This window comes from Triticum dicoccoides, chromosome 3A, assembly GCF_002162155.2.
Source record: "Triticum dicoccoides isolate Atlit2015 ecotype Zavitan chromosome 3A, WEW_v2.0, whole genome shotgun sequence".
Taxonomy (NCBI): domain Eukaryota; kingdom Viridiplantae; phylum Streptophyta; class Magnoliopsida; order Poales; family Poaceae; genus Triticum; species Triticum dicoccoides.
In genome coordinates this window covers 522259239-522272725 of record NC_041384.1, presented here as the reverse complement: position 1 = coordinate 522272725, position 13487 = coordinate 522259239, and the positions used below count along the sequence as shown (strand labels likewise).

The following is a 13487-nucleotide window of genomic DNA, read 5'->3' as shown; positions in this document are numbered from 1 at the left end:
AGAGACACACAGATCTGTCTGGTCTCAAAAGTACAGTTTATCTATCTAGCATGCGCCAAGTTCATGGAGCATTGTGCCCGTTCTTCATCGTTCTCATTTTTCTCTTACCAGTGGTTGTTTCATGACAAGACAGATAATCTTAGCTCACATTCTGTCTAGCTTTTGGTGGTACAGAACTGTAAGCCATGCTGCAGAGCTTATAGCATTATTCTACAACCAAATCGAGATGGATACTCTCCGGTTTTCAGAATGCTCAAGAAGACAAGCTTCCCGTAACTCTTTAACTGGTTTGTTCTGGGCAGTAGAATTTACATTTGAAGAGAAGGATGAAGCATTTGCTGATCCAGAAGGTTTAAGTTAACATTGCAGGTAAGATGTTCCAAGGATTCTCCACAGCTATGTTTGCATGCTTAATGTTCTCCCAAAGTTAATTTCGATACACATTAATTGTGCAGGTTAGTAATGCAGCATGGTAAGAAGGCCTATCTATAAGGGTAGAGAGCCCTCTTCCATGTCTTGACGTCGATATGTCTCAGATGCTTGACACATCGATCCTGACCATCACCATTGTCTCGTTCTTTGCATACCGTCAGCAACTCCATTCCTTGAGATGTTTGCATCTTAGGCTTGAGCTACCTACAGTGTAAATAAAACTGATTATGGTTCACCGAGAATTTCATATTTACCGATTAGAGTATAGGGAACAATAAGCAGCATCAATGAAGCACATCCTAGGGGCATAAGGTTAAAGAAATAATGTGTTGAAACAAACAATATGTTGATATGCATATGCAATTCCGACAGAGAAATCATTTTGTAACTACGGGTATGTATATGCATGGAGTTTCAGAACAAATAAACATTAGCCAAGAAGAAAATGAATGGATATTTGTTAACAAAGTAATAGTGTTCTTGTTAACTTGCAAGAGATGATCGGCAACAAAACAGAAGATTGTAGAAAATGCTAAGAATAAATAAACAACTTATAATCCTTAGTCCAAGTTTTGCTTCTCAAAGAAATGAAGCGCTCACTCTCTTAGAATTTGGTGCAAAACATACTACAATCTGAGAAATAAGCTTGTAATTTTGCCCAAAACAACTAAATTTGTGGATGAAATCAAAATCGAACACATGGTCTAATTTTCATTCTGTTTGGAACATTCGGTACAATTTGGCATCCGCTTTCTCAAAGTATAATGTTTCTTTGTTGTTTTATGAGCATTAACATCAAAGGTTATGCCAGAAAATAGCACATACGATGCTGTTCAACGAGATGCGATGTTATAGATTTATGATCTAGATGCTGACATAAGTGCACAACAAACAATCTTGGTCGATAATACTCCAGAAGCACATTTACATATAAAGTCTGGTTTATGCTAGGGAAAATTAATAAGGAATAACATCAACGAACAATACATTTTCAAAGCTTTACAAGTTACATACACTGACAGACTTGCATCCATGCTTGAAAAAATTAGAGCAGACACCCCTTTTCAAGTACCAGTATATACATATACACCCAGCCCTTCCAAAAAAAACAACATTAGATTTTCTACCTCTCTTTATGAGTATAAACCTTTTGATTCACTGCATATACCATTTTCTTGAATGGAACTGAGGTAATGTCCAGTAGAAGTTTCTAGATTATTTTGTTATCCAGTAAATATCCAGTCAAATAGATCAAGAAATATTGAATGCCCTTGATGGTACCAAAAATAAATAAAAATCCGACTCACAACTATGGTGGAGGGGCTAATCGAAGAATGGGTGTTCACACCAAGATCAGTGTGAAGTTAAGCAGGTTTTGAATCTAGTAAGACCATATGTGCCCAAAATCATATTTAGGATAAGCAATCAAGTATATATACTCCACCAACTAAACAATTTGCAAAGAGAAAATTTTATAAAGGTTTAATATAGATGCATCTGAAGTCATGAACTAGTTCGGCGGAACACTTTTTTGATATACCTGTCATAGTGCCTTGATTGTCGACAGGAGTTGCTTTCTTCTGAATATGCAATAGATAATTGAGCTTTGTCGGTGTCGATTGTTGCTGATATCTCGGCGTGACCAAGTCCCGTTGAGCATCCTTTCTGATTTAAATCCCAGGAAGATTTGGATAAAGAGAAAACAGGAACAAGAACAAGAACAACATGAAATTTGACAATTAAAAACTTAAAAGAAGGAACACCAGATATTATATACTACAAACATGCAAAGGTATAGAGACCCTCCAGGGAGAAGTAATTGTTGCACTTCAACACCCAGAGTAAACCTCAATAGTCAAAACACCTTAAAGAGCAACAGTTCTAATACGGAGTACAACTCTAGTTTCATTAGCTATCTCTGTAATGATTTATAAAATCAATTTCCACGCAATGTTCCTATCATCAATGAACTGTCTATAGGAAACGTATAAGAACTACTTGATGTATATTAATAACAGATCCATCTTTCCATACCAGCAAATTACTAATTAAAATCCCAGGATTTTTTTCCCAATTAAATACCAGCTTCTCGTGTGAATATATATACAATAGGGAGCAAAGTTAAAAATTCACTGAAGAGAACGGACCTTGCTATTTTTGGACTTCTCGATCAACAAATGATTTTGATTGCTGACCGATACATGCACAAATTAGTAATTCCAGAAAATTTACCAAGCAAAAATCCAGAATCGTTTTGCAACTACGGATGCCTAGTGCACTCAGTTGATCTTGAGTAACCTAAAATCTGTAGACAGTAGACACTCGTATGAATTCTTTACCCAAAAAATGCATGAATTGACGAGATTCTGGAGATACTAGAAATCGTACATGCATGCAAATTAGTTAACCTGGGTGGAAATGAAGGCAGCCGTGGGACAGCTTGTAGACTTACGAGTCGATGACCTTCCTGCAAGGCAATTAAGCACATCGATCAGGGTGAGCGAGGATGGAAAGGAGACAAGAGGGAGGAGTGGAGAGACCAGGCTTGGAAGCAGGGGATCTCGGGTGCTCGGAGATGAAGTTCGAGCCATCGCCACGAGCAACGAAGGGGGCTGGGGATCGATGCGGACTGCGACGCGGCCGCCGGCGGGCGAGGCCGTCACCCGCCGCGAAGCCTCCTGCCGCACAGCTCGCCTCGGTGCTGCCTCCGGCCAACCTTCCACCCCCAGTGCCGCACTCATCAGGGGTCGACCAGCAGCTACCGCAAGCTCGCCGCCGACACCTCTCTCCGTCGCCGCCGAAACTGCTCGCCGCTTTCGATCCAAGAATTACGGGGGTTATCCGTTCATTTCCTTTTTTTTTCTCTGACGGAAAGAGTGGGTTTGCCAACCGTCACTTGGAAAAAAAATAGTCCGGCTGGAGAGCGTCTGGCTTGAAGAGCGGTGCAATGGGCCAGGGTCCTAGCTGGCTGGGTTGTTCGACCGGGGTGAAGAATTGCTTATTCTTCATCCTGGATCTTAAATAGATTTTGTATATATATATATATATATATATATATATATATATATATATATATATTTAATGAAGAAAAACGATGGAAACAGTGAAGACTATGTAAAGTTGAAGAATATGAATAATTTGAGGAATTTTAACTTTTGGTGGTGGCGTGACCCATCGTATAAGAATGATGATTTTAGACACCGCGTACAATTATCACAGGGTTCTGAGAATCAAATTTTTCATTAATTTCTTCATACTAAGAGTGTTATTCTTTATTGATTGAAGAAAAACGTTTCTTCATGTGTTGCACATCTTAAGTCATCAATTTTGCATAAGTGTTAGGATGAGTGTCCTTTACAAAGAACATTCGAAGATTCTAGGATATTTAGCTCACACTGCAACTTGCTAAATCTCTTCTCATCCAAGGGCTTTGTGAAGATATCGGCTAGCTGTTCTTCAGTCTTCACATGCCCAATAGAAATGTCGCCCTTCAACACATGATCACGAAGAAAATGATGATGAATCTGAATATGCTTTGTCTTCGAGTGCTGAACTGGGTTGTGAGCAATCTTGATGGCACTCTCATTGTCATAGAAAAGAGGCACATTCTTCATGTTGACGCCGTAGTCCTTGAGAGTTTGCTTCATCCATAGCAATTGGACACAGCAAGAACCAGCGGCAATGTACTCAGCTTCAGCAGTAGATAGTGATACGCAGTTCTGTTTCTTCGAGGACCAACAGACCAAAGATCGTCGGAGGAAATGACATATACCAGATGTTGACTTGCGATCCACACGATCACCAGCATAGTCAGAGTCAGAATATCCAGTGAGATCAAAAGCCGAGCCCTTAGGGTACCATAATCCAAGTGTTTGTGTGTGAGCTAGATATCGAAGAATATGCTTCACAGCCTTATGGTGTGATTCCTCCGGTGTAGCTTGAAATCGGGCACACATGCAAACACTAAGCATTATATCTGGCCTAGATGCACATAAATACAATAAAGAACCTATCATGGAGCGGTATACCTTATGATTGAAGTCAATACCATTTTCATCAGTGCATAGATAGCCATTTGTGGGCATAGGAATTTTGACGCCTTTGCAATCTTGCATGCCGAATTTCCTCAGTACATCCTTGAGGTATTTCTCCTGAGATATGAATATGCCATTGCGTTGTTGACGAATTTGAAGATCTAAGAAGAATTTCAACTCTCCCATCATAGACATTTGATATTCTTCACTCATTATATAGGCAAATTCATCACTATAACATTGGTCAGTACAGCCAAAGATAATATCATCAACATATATTTGCCACACAAACAATTCACCATTATAAAATTTAGTGAAAAGGGTAGGGTCGAGTGAACCGGGTTTGAAGCCTTTCGTCATGAGGAACTCCTTCAAAGTATCATACCAAGCCCGTAGGGTCTGCTTGAGGCCATAGAGGGCCTTGTTGAGTCTGAAGACTTTGTCAGGATTCTTTGGATCTTCAAAACCTGGTGTTGAGCAACATATACTTTTTCCTCAAGCTTACCATTGAGGAATGCACTTTTCACATCCATTTGATATAAAGTGATATGATGATGGTTAACATAAGCAAGTAATATGCGAATAGCCTTAAGTCTGGCAACAGATGCAAAAATTTCATCAAAATCAATTCCTTCAACCTGTGTGTAGCCTTGAGCTACAAGTCGTGCCTTATTCCTCACCACAAGACCATTTTTATCTTGCTTGTTGCGGTAGATCCACTTTGTGCCGATGATATTGTGCTTGCGAGGATCTAGACGTTTGACCAGTTCCCAGACATTGTTGAGCTCGAACTAATGTAATTCTTCTTGCATGGCCTGAATCCACTCAGACTCCAGAAATGCTTCATCTACCTTAGTGGGCTCTGTAATAGAGACAAAAGCATAGTATCCACAAAAGTTAGAAAAATGTGAAGCTTTTGAGCGTGTGAGAGGACCCGGCGCTTTGATGTCATTGATGATCTTTTCAACTTGCACTTCTTTTGCAATGCGAGGATGAGCTGGTTGTCGTTGAAGAATTTGATCAGCGTTTTCTTCAGCACCATTTTTCTTCAGCATTTTCTTCAGGTGCATTAGCTCGATATTCTGGAATGAATTCTTCAGTAGATTCTTCAGTAGGAATGACATCCTCAGTAGCCTTGAACTTGATAGTTTCCTCAGGTGCTGGTTCATCTATCACAGTAGGTAGGTGCTCTCTTTGCGAGCCATTAGTTTCATCGAACCGCACATCTACAGTTTCAACAACTTTGTGAAGAATGTTGTTGAAGACTCTGTAGGTGTGCGAGTCCTTTCCGTAACCAAGCATAAAACCTTCATGTACTTTCGGTGCAATTTTTGAGTTGTGATGAGGATCTCTAATCCAACATTTATCACCGAAGGCTTTGAAATAACTTACATTGGGTTTCTTATTAGTGAGGAGTTCATAGGTAGTCTTTTTGAAGAATTTGTGAAGATATACTCTGTTGATGATGTGGCACGCAATATCAATTGCCTCAGTCCAGAAACGATGAGGCGTTTTGTATTCATCAAGCATAGTGCGAGCCATCTCAGCAAGAGTCATGTTCTTGTGCTCCACGACGTCGTTCTGCTGAGGAGTATAAGGAGCAAATAACTCATGAGTAATACCAAGTTTATCAAGATAGTCATCGAGACCAGAATTCTTGAACTGAGTGCCATTGCCACTTCTGATGTGCTTGATCTTCACACCAAAGTTGGTTGAAGCCCTCGAGGAAAATCGTTTAAAGACTTCCTGCACTTCATGTTTGTAAGTAACAAGGTGTACCCATGCGTAGCGAGAATAATCATCAATAATAACAAAGCCATATTGAGATGCTTCATTTGAAATAGCAGAATAATGATTAGGACCAAAGAGATCCATGTGAAGCAATTCAAATGGGCGAGTGGTGGTCATGATAGTCTTCGCTGGATGCTTGGCCTTGGTCACCTTCCCAGCTTCACAGGCTCCGCATAGGTGATCCTTAAGGAATTTGACATTCTCGATGCCAATGACATGCTTCTTCTTCGCAAGCGTGTGCAAATTCCTCATGCCTGCATGTCCAAATCGTTGATGCCTGAGCCAGCCTTTTGAAGCTTTTGCAAGTAAGCACACGACTGGTTGTGGTCCTATAGAGAAATCAATAATATACAGGTCTCCTCTCCTAAAGCCTTCGAAGACTTTGGAATTGTCAGCTTCCATAACCACAACACAACGGTACTTGCCAAAGACAACAACCATATCAAGATCACAAAGCATTGAGACAGACATAAGGTTGTATCCTAAGGACTCAGCAAGCATGACTTTATCCATGTGTCGATCCTTTGTAATCGCAACCTTACCTAGACCCAATACCCGACTTTTGCCTTTGTCAGCAAAGATGATATGCTTCAGATGCGACGGAGATAATGAAGCATCCATCAATAGATTCTTGTCACCAGTCATGTGGTTTGTACATCCACTATCGAGGACCCACTCAGTGGCTTTGGGTTGATCATCCTGCAGATGAATTAGTGCAGCTTACAAACTCATATACTTCATCAGTAAAGAATATGACATCAATTCATCAGATCAATTTTATCAAGTAAAAGAGCTGATAAAGCAATATGAGGACGTGAGAAATGAAAGTTCATTTCTTCATGATTAGCCTGCGTCCTATCAGGCATACTCAGGTCTCTAGCAAATTCTTCAGACGATTACGTACGTCTGGAGACCTGACCCTGCAGAAGAGATTAGTTCTTTTTCTTCACTGCCCACATCTGAAGGGGTGGCAAAGAGTTCATCATTCTGCGAGCTCCATACGAGAAGGATGGCATATAAGCCAGTCCATTTCGTTTCACATAAGAGGGGTTAGAGTAAGCATAAGAGTGTGCAGAGAAATTCTTCGAGGACTTATGGACATAATGATTTGAAGAATAATGCACATATCCATAATCCTTAGATCTTCCCTGCAAAACAGACGGGTTAGCATGATGATGTTCATATGAGGACTTTGATCCATATGAGGAATATGATCCATGTGAGGAGTTTGGTCCGTATGGGGACTTGAATCCATATGAAGAATTTGGTCCATATGAAGAATTTGATCTGGGGTTCCTATTCTTCACAGGTGGCGTCATGATGACATTCACCTGAAGATTTTCAAGGCATCTTTTGGGAACCCAGATTTTCTTCATAGGGGGCATGTTCCTGCAGTTAGTGCCAACATATCTAGCAAATACTTCACCATTCTGATTTTTGAATAATTTATAGTTGGAGTCAATTGACTCATCATCAGAATGAGGAGATTCACATGCAAATCCAGATAAGTTAGATGGATCAACTAGAGGTCCCTTTGCAGCAACCCATGTAGTTTTGGGGTACTGCTCAGGCTTCTAATATGTACCATCAGTATTGAGTTTCCTCTCAAAGGCGATACCCTCTTTCCTAGGGTTCCTGTTGAGGATCTTCTTTTTAAGCACATCACAAAGAGCCTGATGCCCTTTGAGGCTTTTGTACATGCCTGTCGTGTACAATTCCTTCTGCCCTGCATCGTTAGTGATACTAGCAATGTCCTCAGATGAGGAATTAGTGATAGCAGAGGCATGTGAAGAATTTGAAACATTAACAGCACTTGAACATTCAGGTGAAGAATTAGCAGATTCACGTTCAATGCACTTCAAGCATGGAGGAACAAATTCTTCCTGAGAAGCGCTGATATATTGAGCAAGTAATGAATCGCGCTCCTTCTGAAGATCTTCATAACTCACTCTTAGCTTCTCAAGGTCTTACTTTCTTTGAAGAAATTCATAAGAAAGCTTCTCATGATCGGATAAGAGAGTGTTATGATGACTTTGAAGATTGTCAAACCTAGTCTGGAATCTCTGAAGATTTTCAGTCAGGGCTTTAGTGCGATTCATTTCTTCACCCAACATATCATCACTTTTGTCTGGCATGTTTTGAACCTTTTCTAAAGCCCTTTGTTATTTTACAGCAATCTTAGCAAGTTTAGAATAGCTGGGCTTAAGATTTTCATCAGATTCATTCTCACTTGATTCAGATGAGGTATATTTGAGTACCTTGGCACCCTTTGCCATGAAGCAGTAGGTGGGAGCGTAGACATCATCCCCTTCATCAGCTTTGTTGGTGAGGTTATTTTCTTCAGTGTTGAAGATAGACTTGCTGACGAATGCAGTAGCGAGAGATAGGCTCGCCACTCCAGATTCGGACTCCTCAGATGACTCCCCTTCCTCATTTTCTTCAGATTCAGCCTCAGAGTCCATTTCCTTGCCAATGAATGCCTTGGCCTTCTTGGAGCTGCTCTTCTTGTGATATGAAGGCTTTGAGGATTTTGATGATGAGGATTTTGTGGATTTCTTCTTTTTCTTTGCATCATTAGAATTGTAATCCTTGTATTTCTTCTTCTTTGATTCCTTTTCTCATTGAGGACAATCTTGAATGTAATGTCCAGGCTTCTTGCATTTGTGGCAGAGCCTCCTCTTGTAGTCACTTGATGAGGAATCACTGCTCCTTGAGGGTCTCCCAAAGCGACCACGTCTTGAGAACTTTTGAAACTTCTTCACAAGCAGAGCCAGATCATGGCTTAGTTCTTCAGGATCACCAAGACTGCTACTAGAGTGTTCATCTTCGGACTTAGATACGGCCTTGGCCTTCAGTGCACGTGTTCTGCCATAGCTTGAACTATAGAGATCTCTCTTTTCAGCAAGTTGGAACTCATGAGTATTTAGCCTTTCGAGAATATCAGCGGGATCAAGTGACTTGTAATCAACACGTTCTTGTATCATCAATGCCAGAGTGTCAAATGAGGAATCAAGCGATCTCAGCAATTTCTTCACCACCTCATGGTCGGTGATGTCAGTGGCACCAAGTGCTTGAAGCTTATTTGAGATGTCAGTGAGGCGATCGAAGGTTTGTTGAACATTTTCATTGTCGAGTCTTTTGAAGCGGTTGAAGAGGTTGCAAAGAACATCAACTCGAGAGTCACGCTGAGTTGAGACTCCTTCATTCACTTTGGACAATCTGTCCCAGATAAGCTTCGCTGTCTCCAAAGCACTCACTCTGCCATACTGTCCTATGCTCAGATGGCCACATATGATATTCTTCACTTGAGAGTCGAGTTGCTTGAATCTCTTCACATCAGCAGCATTCAGAGAAGGTGTGACTGAGGGAACACCATTTTCCATAACATACCAAAGAATGTTATCAGTTGCTTCAAGATGCATTCACATCTTATTCTTCCAGTAGGGGTAGTCCGTCCCATCGAAGGTAGGACACCCAGTAGAGACCTTGATCATACCTGCGGTCGACATAACTAAAACTCCAGGCGGTTAAACCAAAATCACACAGAACAAGGGAGTACCTTGCTCTGATACCAATTGAAAGTGCGTTATATCGACTAGAGGAGGATGAATAGGCGATTTTTATGAATTTTTTCACTGAGGAATTTGTCGGTGAGGAAATTTCTTAGCGAAGAACTACTAGCAGCGAAATGAGTACTCAAAAGTAAACATAACAGAATACAAGCATAGTCATCATGATGAAATGAAGACAGGCACAGAGTACAGAAGCGTAAGCACAGGATAACACAGGATGAAGACAAGCAGACTGAAGAAATTGAACTGAGGAAATTGAGAAAGTCTTCAGTCAAAGTCTTCAAACACAGATATGAACAAGCACACAACACAGTTATGAGGAAATGAAAGAGTTGAAGAAATAGAACCAGTAAGCTTGGTGAAGACAATGATTTGGTAGACCAGTTCCAACTGCTGTCTCAGTTGTACGTCTGGTTGGAGCGACTGAGTATTTAAACTCGAGGACACACAGTCCCGGACACCCAGTCCTGAACACGTAGCTCAAGACACCCAGTCCTCACTGTATTCTCCTTGAACTAAGGTCACACAGACCTCGTCTAATCACTCGTGGTAAGTCTTTAGGCGACTTTCAAACCTTCACAAACTCGGTCACTCGGCGATCCACAATTCCTCTTGGATGCTCTAGACCATGACGCCTAACCGTCTGGAAGAAGCATAGTCTTCAAAGGTAACAAGCGTCCGATCCACGCAGGATCAATCTCTTCAGTGATGCTCAATCACTTGAGGTGTGTAGGTGTTTGGGTTTTGGGTTTTTGATTTTTCCTCACTTGATGATTTTTGCTCAAAGTCTTCAGATGATGGGTTGCTCTCAAATGACAAGTGTCAGTTTCTCTCAGAGCAGCTAACCAGCTAGTGGTTGTAGGGGGTGGCTATTTATAGCCTAGGAAGCAGTCTGACATGATAAGATATAAATGCCCTTCAATAATATGACCGTTAGGTGGATAGATATTTTGGGACAGCTGGCGCATAGCACAACAACGGGCGGAATTTTAAGTAGCAAAATCCTCAGGGCTATCATGTTTTCACTGTGTAGAAAATCCGCACTGGCGAATTCCCACAACAACAAAAACATCATGTACAGTCGCTTTTTCTGGATCACTTTTTTATTCGTCTCTATGCATTTGAACACTGGTAACCTAAAGACGCTTCTTAAGACGTTTACATAGCGCCACAGACTTCTTACTATAATTAGCCTTCAAAAAATAAGTATTTAATTTTAGTTAACTTAGAGACGTTTGTGAGACGCTTTAATGTGCAACTCTGGTCTTACGGACGATTTATGAGACGTTTTAATGTGCGACTCTATTCTTAGGGACAACTTAAGAAAAATGTAAGTACTCATATTTTGGTAACTCGAATAGATATCAAAATTAGCCGTACTATACTTTGAATAAAACTTTGTTATTTGATTTTCATGATATTTTTGTAACTTGGATAGATATTAAAATTAGTTGTACTAAACTTTGAATAATACTTTGTTATTTGATTGTCACGTTAATCATCCCCTCTATAATGTTCATCTGTGCATATTACGAATTGCTCTATGTACAATGAAAACACGTACGATTTTCAAATGATGCCATCCCAATCATCCAACAGATGGAATGTACGACTGCTATGCCAGGTCGTATGCAATTCGTCGCCCTCCGTTTCTAAATATACGTATTTTTAAGAGATTTCAATATGTATATTCATCGCCCTCCGTTTCTAAATATACATATTTTTAAGAGATTTCAATACGAACTACATATGAATGTTTATAGATATGGTTTAGATTGTAGATACACTCATTTTGCTCTACGTAGTCTATATTTGAATCTCTAAAAATACATATATACAAGAACGGAGGGAGTCTTTGTGACATGTAGCTTGCTAAAAAGAAAAAAAAGTAAACAAGCTGTTAGCGCTACGGCTCGGCGCCTCAGTACCTGCGGCCGGCCTCTCGCTGCCGTTTGGCCCCACCAGAGCTCTCAAGCCACCGTTGGTCGCCCCCTCCCATAGATCTAGCGACACCGCGCTCCCTCAGACAAAGATCTAATTTTTCTAAAACGCTTAGGAGTACCAGAATTTTTCATTTTTTAGATAAGTACTCACAATTTGAAAAAATGTTCAGAATTTCTAAAAGTTCTTCAGAATTTAAAAAATCATAAATTTAGAAAGCTTCACCTTTTCTAAAAATTTCATTAAGAAGGTTATTCACAATATTCAAAATGTTCAAAAGATTATAAAAAAATGTTATATGCTGTTACAATTTGTTCTCTTTATTTTACGTTGCAAATTCATCACTGACCAACATGAACTCGAGTGGCTAGCAATTCTCAGTTACCAATTGCAGGTCGCATGTTTGATAACGTTCAAGAGTGTGGCCCCAATGGGCTGGCCCAGTGTGCGCCTCTGTCCGAACCTCCTGTAATTTGACGCAGTAAGCGTCAAATAGGAGGTCCCCTAGAGCTATATATCGCCCACTGCGGGGCGGAGTCCTGTCTCGCCTCCGGCTTGTGCCATCCTACTGGATCTGCCCTTTTTCGGTTGCATGGTTTTTCTGTTTACCTGTTTTGTAGGGTTTTCTTCAGTTTTCCATTGTTTTATTCCTTTTTCTATTTTCTTTTTCATTCTTCGTTTTCCTTGGTTTTCCTTCATATACATTTTTTGGGGTTTCTTTTTTCTTTGTCGATTTTCTATTAGTTACCTTGGTTCTTTTATCCATTTTCTATGATATACTTTGTTTCTTTCATCGGTTTTCTTAGTTTTTCTACTACATGTGTACTTTTATTTCATACTTACTATATATTTTTTGTATACATCATAAACATTTTGCATACATGTTTAACATTTTCAAATACATGACTAATAAATTTTTAAATATATGTATTAATGTTTACATATTTTCATGCATATGGAACATTTTTCTTATAGCTAAGGAACATGTGTTATACATGTGTAAGCATTCTAAAATATATATTTTCTACTTTTTCATACACATTTTTTATACATATGAAACATATCTTACACACTTTTAACATTTTCAAATACATGACTTCCATTGTTTAAAATATATTTTTGATCTCTATTTCATTTTCATACACATTGTAATTTTCTTATACACCATAAAAAATTTACACACATTTAATATTTTAAGTACATGACTAACATTTTTCAAACACATGTTTTACCTTATGTATACATACACATTGTACATCTTTTGTATACATTAGTAACACTTATTTTGTATACACTAGGAACAACTTTTTCTAAACTTTAATATTTTTAAATATATGATTACCATTTTCGAAATATATGTTTTGATGTCTACTTTTTTCGTACACGCTAGAAACATTTTTTGTAGACATTTAACATTGTTTATACACTGCTACAATTTGCTTTTAATACATAATGAACACTATTAAAAAGTAAAAGCTAAAACCGTAACGGGAAAGTCAGGAGAAAAAACGGTCAAGAAACAAAAAAACACATGAAAACTGATCTAGAAAAACAAAATGTGCATGCGTGTGTTAGATGCGCCGGGATTAGCACATCTAACGGAGCATTGTAGGCAACGTGTTATAGGGATCGCATGAGCAATAGATACACGCTCCCCACACAAAGGACCAACACAAAGAGAGCGCTTGTGTGACGTGCGCCAAAATGTTGACACCTC

At 39.5% G+C, this 13487-nt stretch overlaps 1 protein-coding gene across 10 annotated transcripts; it reads right to left on the bottom strand.

Annotated features, from left to right (window-relative positions):
- Positions 1 to 229: 229 nt before the first annotated feature.
- LOC119268946 lies at positions 230 to 3352 on the bottom strand. 10 transcript variants are annotated; one of them, XR_005133371.1, is made up of 5 exons: positions 2973 to 3352; positions 2821 to 2899; positions 2580 to 2737; positions 1973 to 2097; positions 230 to 636 (listed from the first exon to the last, which is right to left on the bottom strand). XR_005133371.1 is itself a non-coding variant. In XM_037550669.1 (5 exons), exons 1-5 carry the CDS (start codon positions 3171 to 3173, stop codon positions 633 to 635), a joined length of 432 nt encoding a protein of 143 aa, XP_037406566.1. In that variant the 5' UTR covers positions 3174 to 3351; the 3' UTR covers positions 230 to 632. The 10 variants fall into 10 exon arrangements, 4 of the variants coding, with proteins under 4 accessions (XP_037406566.1, XP_037406567.1, XP_037406565.1 ...); XR_005133370.1 differs by having other exon boundaries at positions 2841 to 2899; positions 2973 to 3351; XM_037550669.1 differs by having other exon boundaries at positions 2580 to 2622; positions 2841 to 2899; positions 2973 to 3351.
- Between the last annotated feature and the right edge of the window lie 10135 nt (positions 3353 to 13487).

Bases quoted from the DNA above. Each gene is read 5' to 3' on its own strand.
- LOC119268946 (XM_037550667.1), bottom strand. From the start codon at position 3,173: ATGAGTGCGGCACTGGGGGTGGAAGGTTGGCCGGAGGCAGCACCGAGG. The intron at 2,098-2,840 runs GTTAACTAATTT...GATTTAAATCAG, and splicing joins CTGCCTTCATTTCCACCCAG to AAAGGATGCTCAACGGGACT.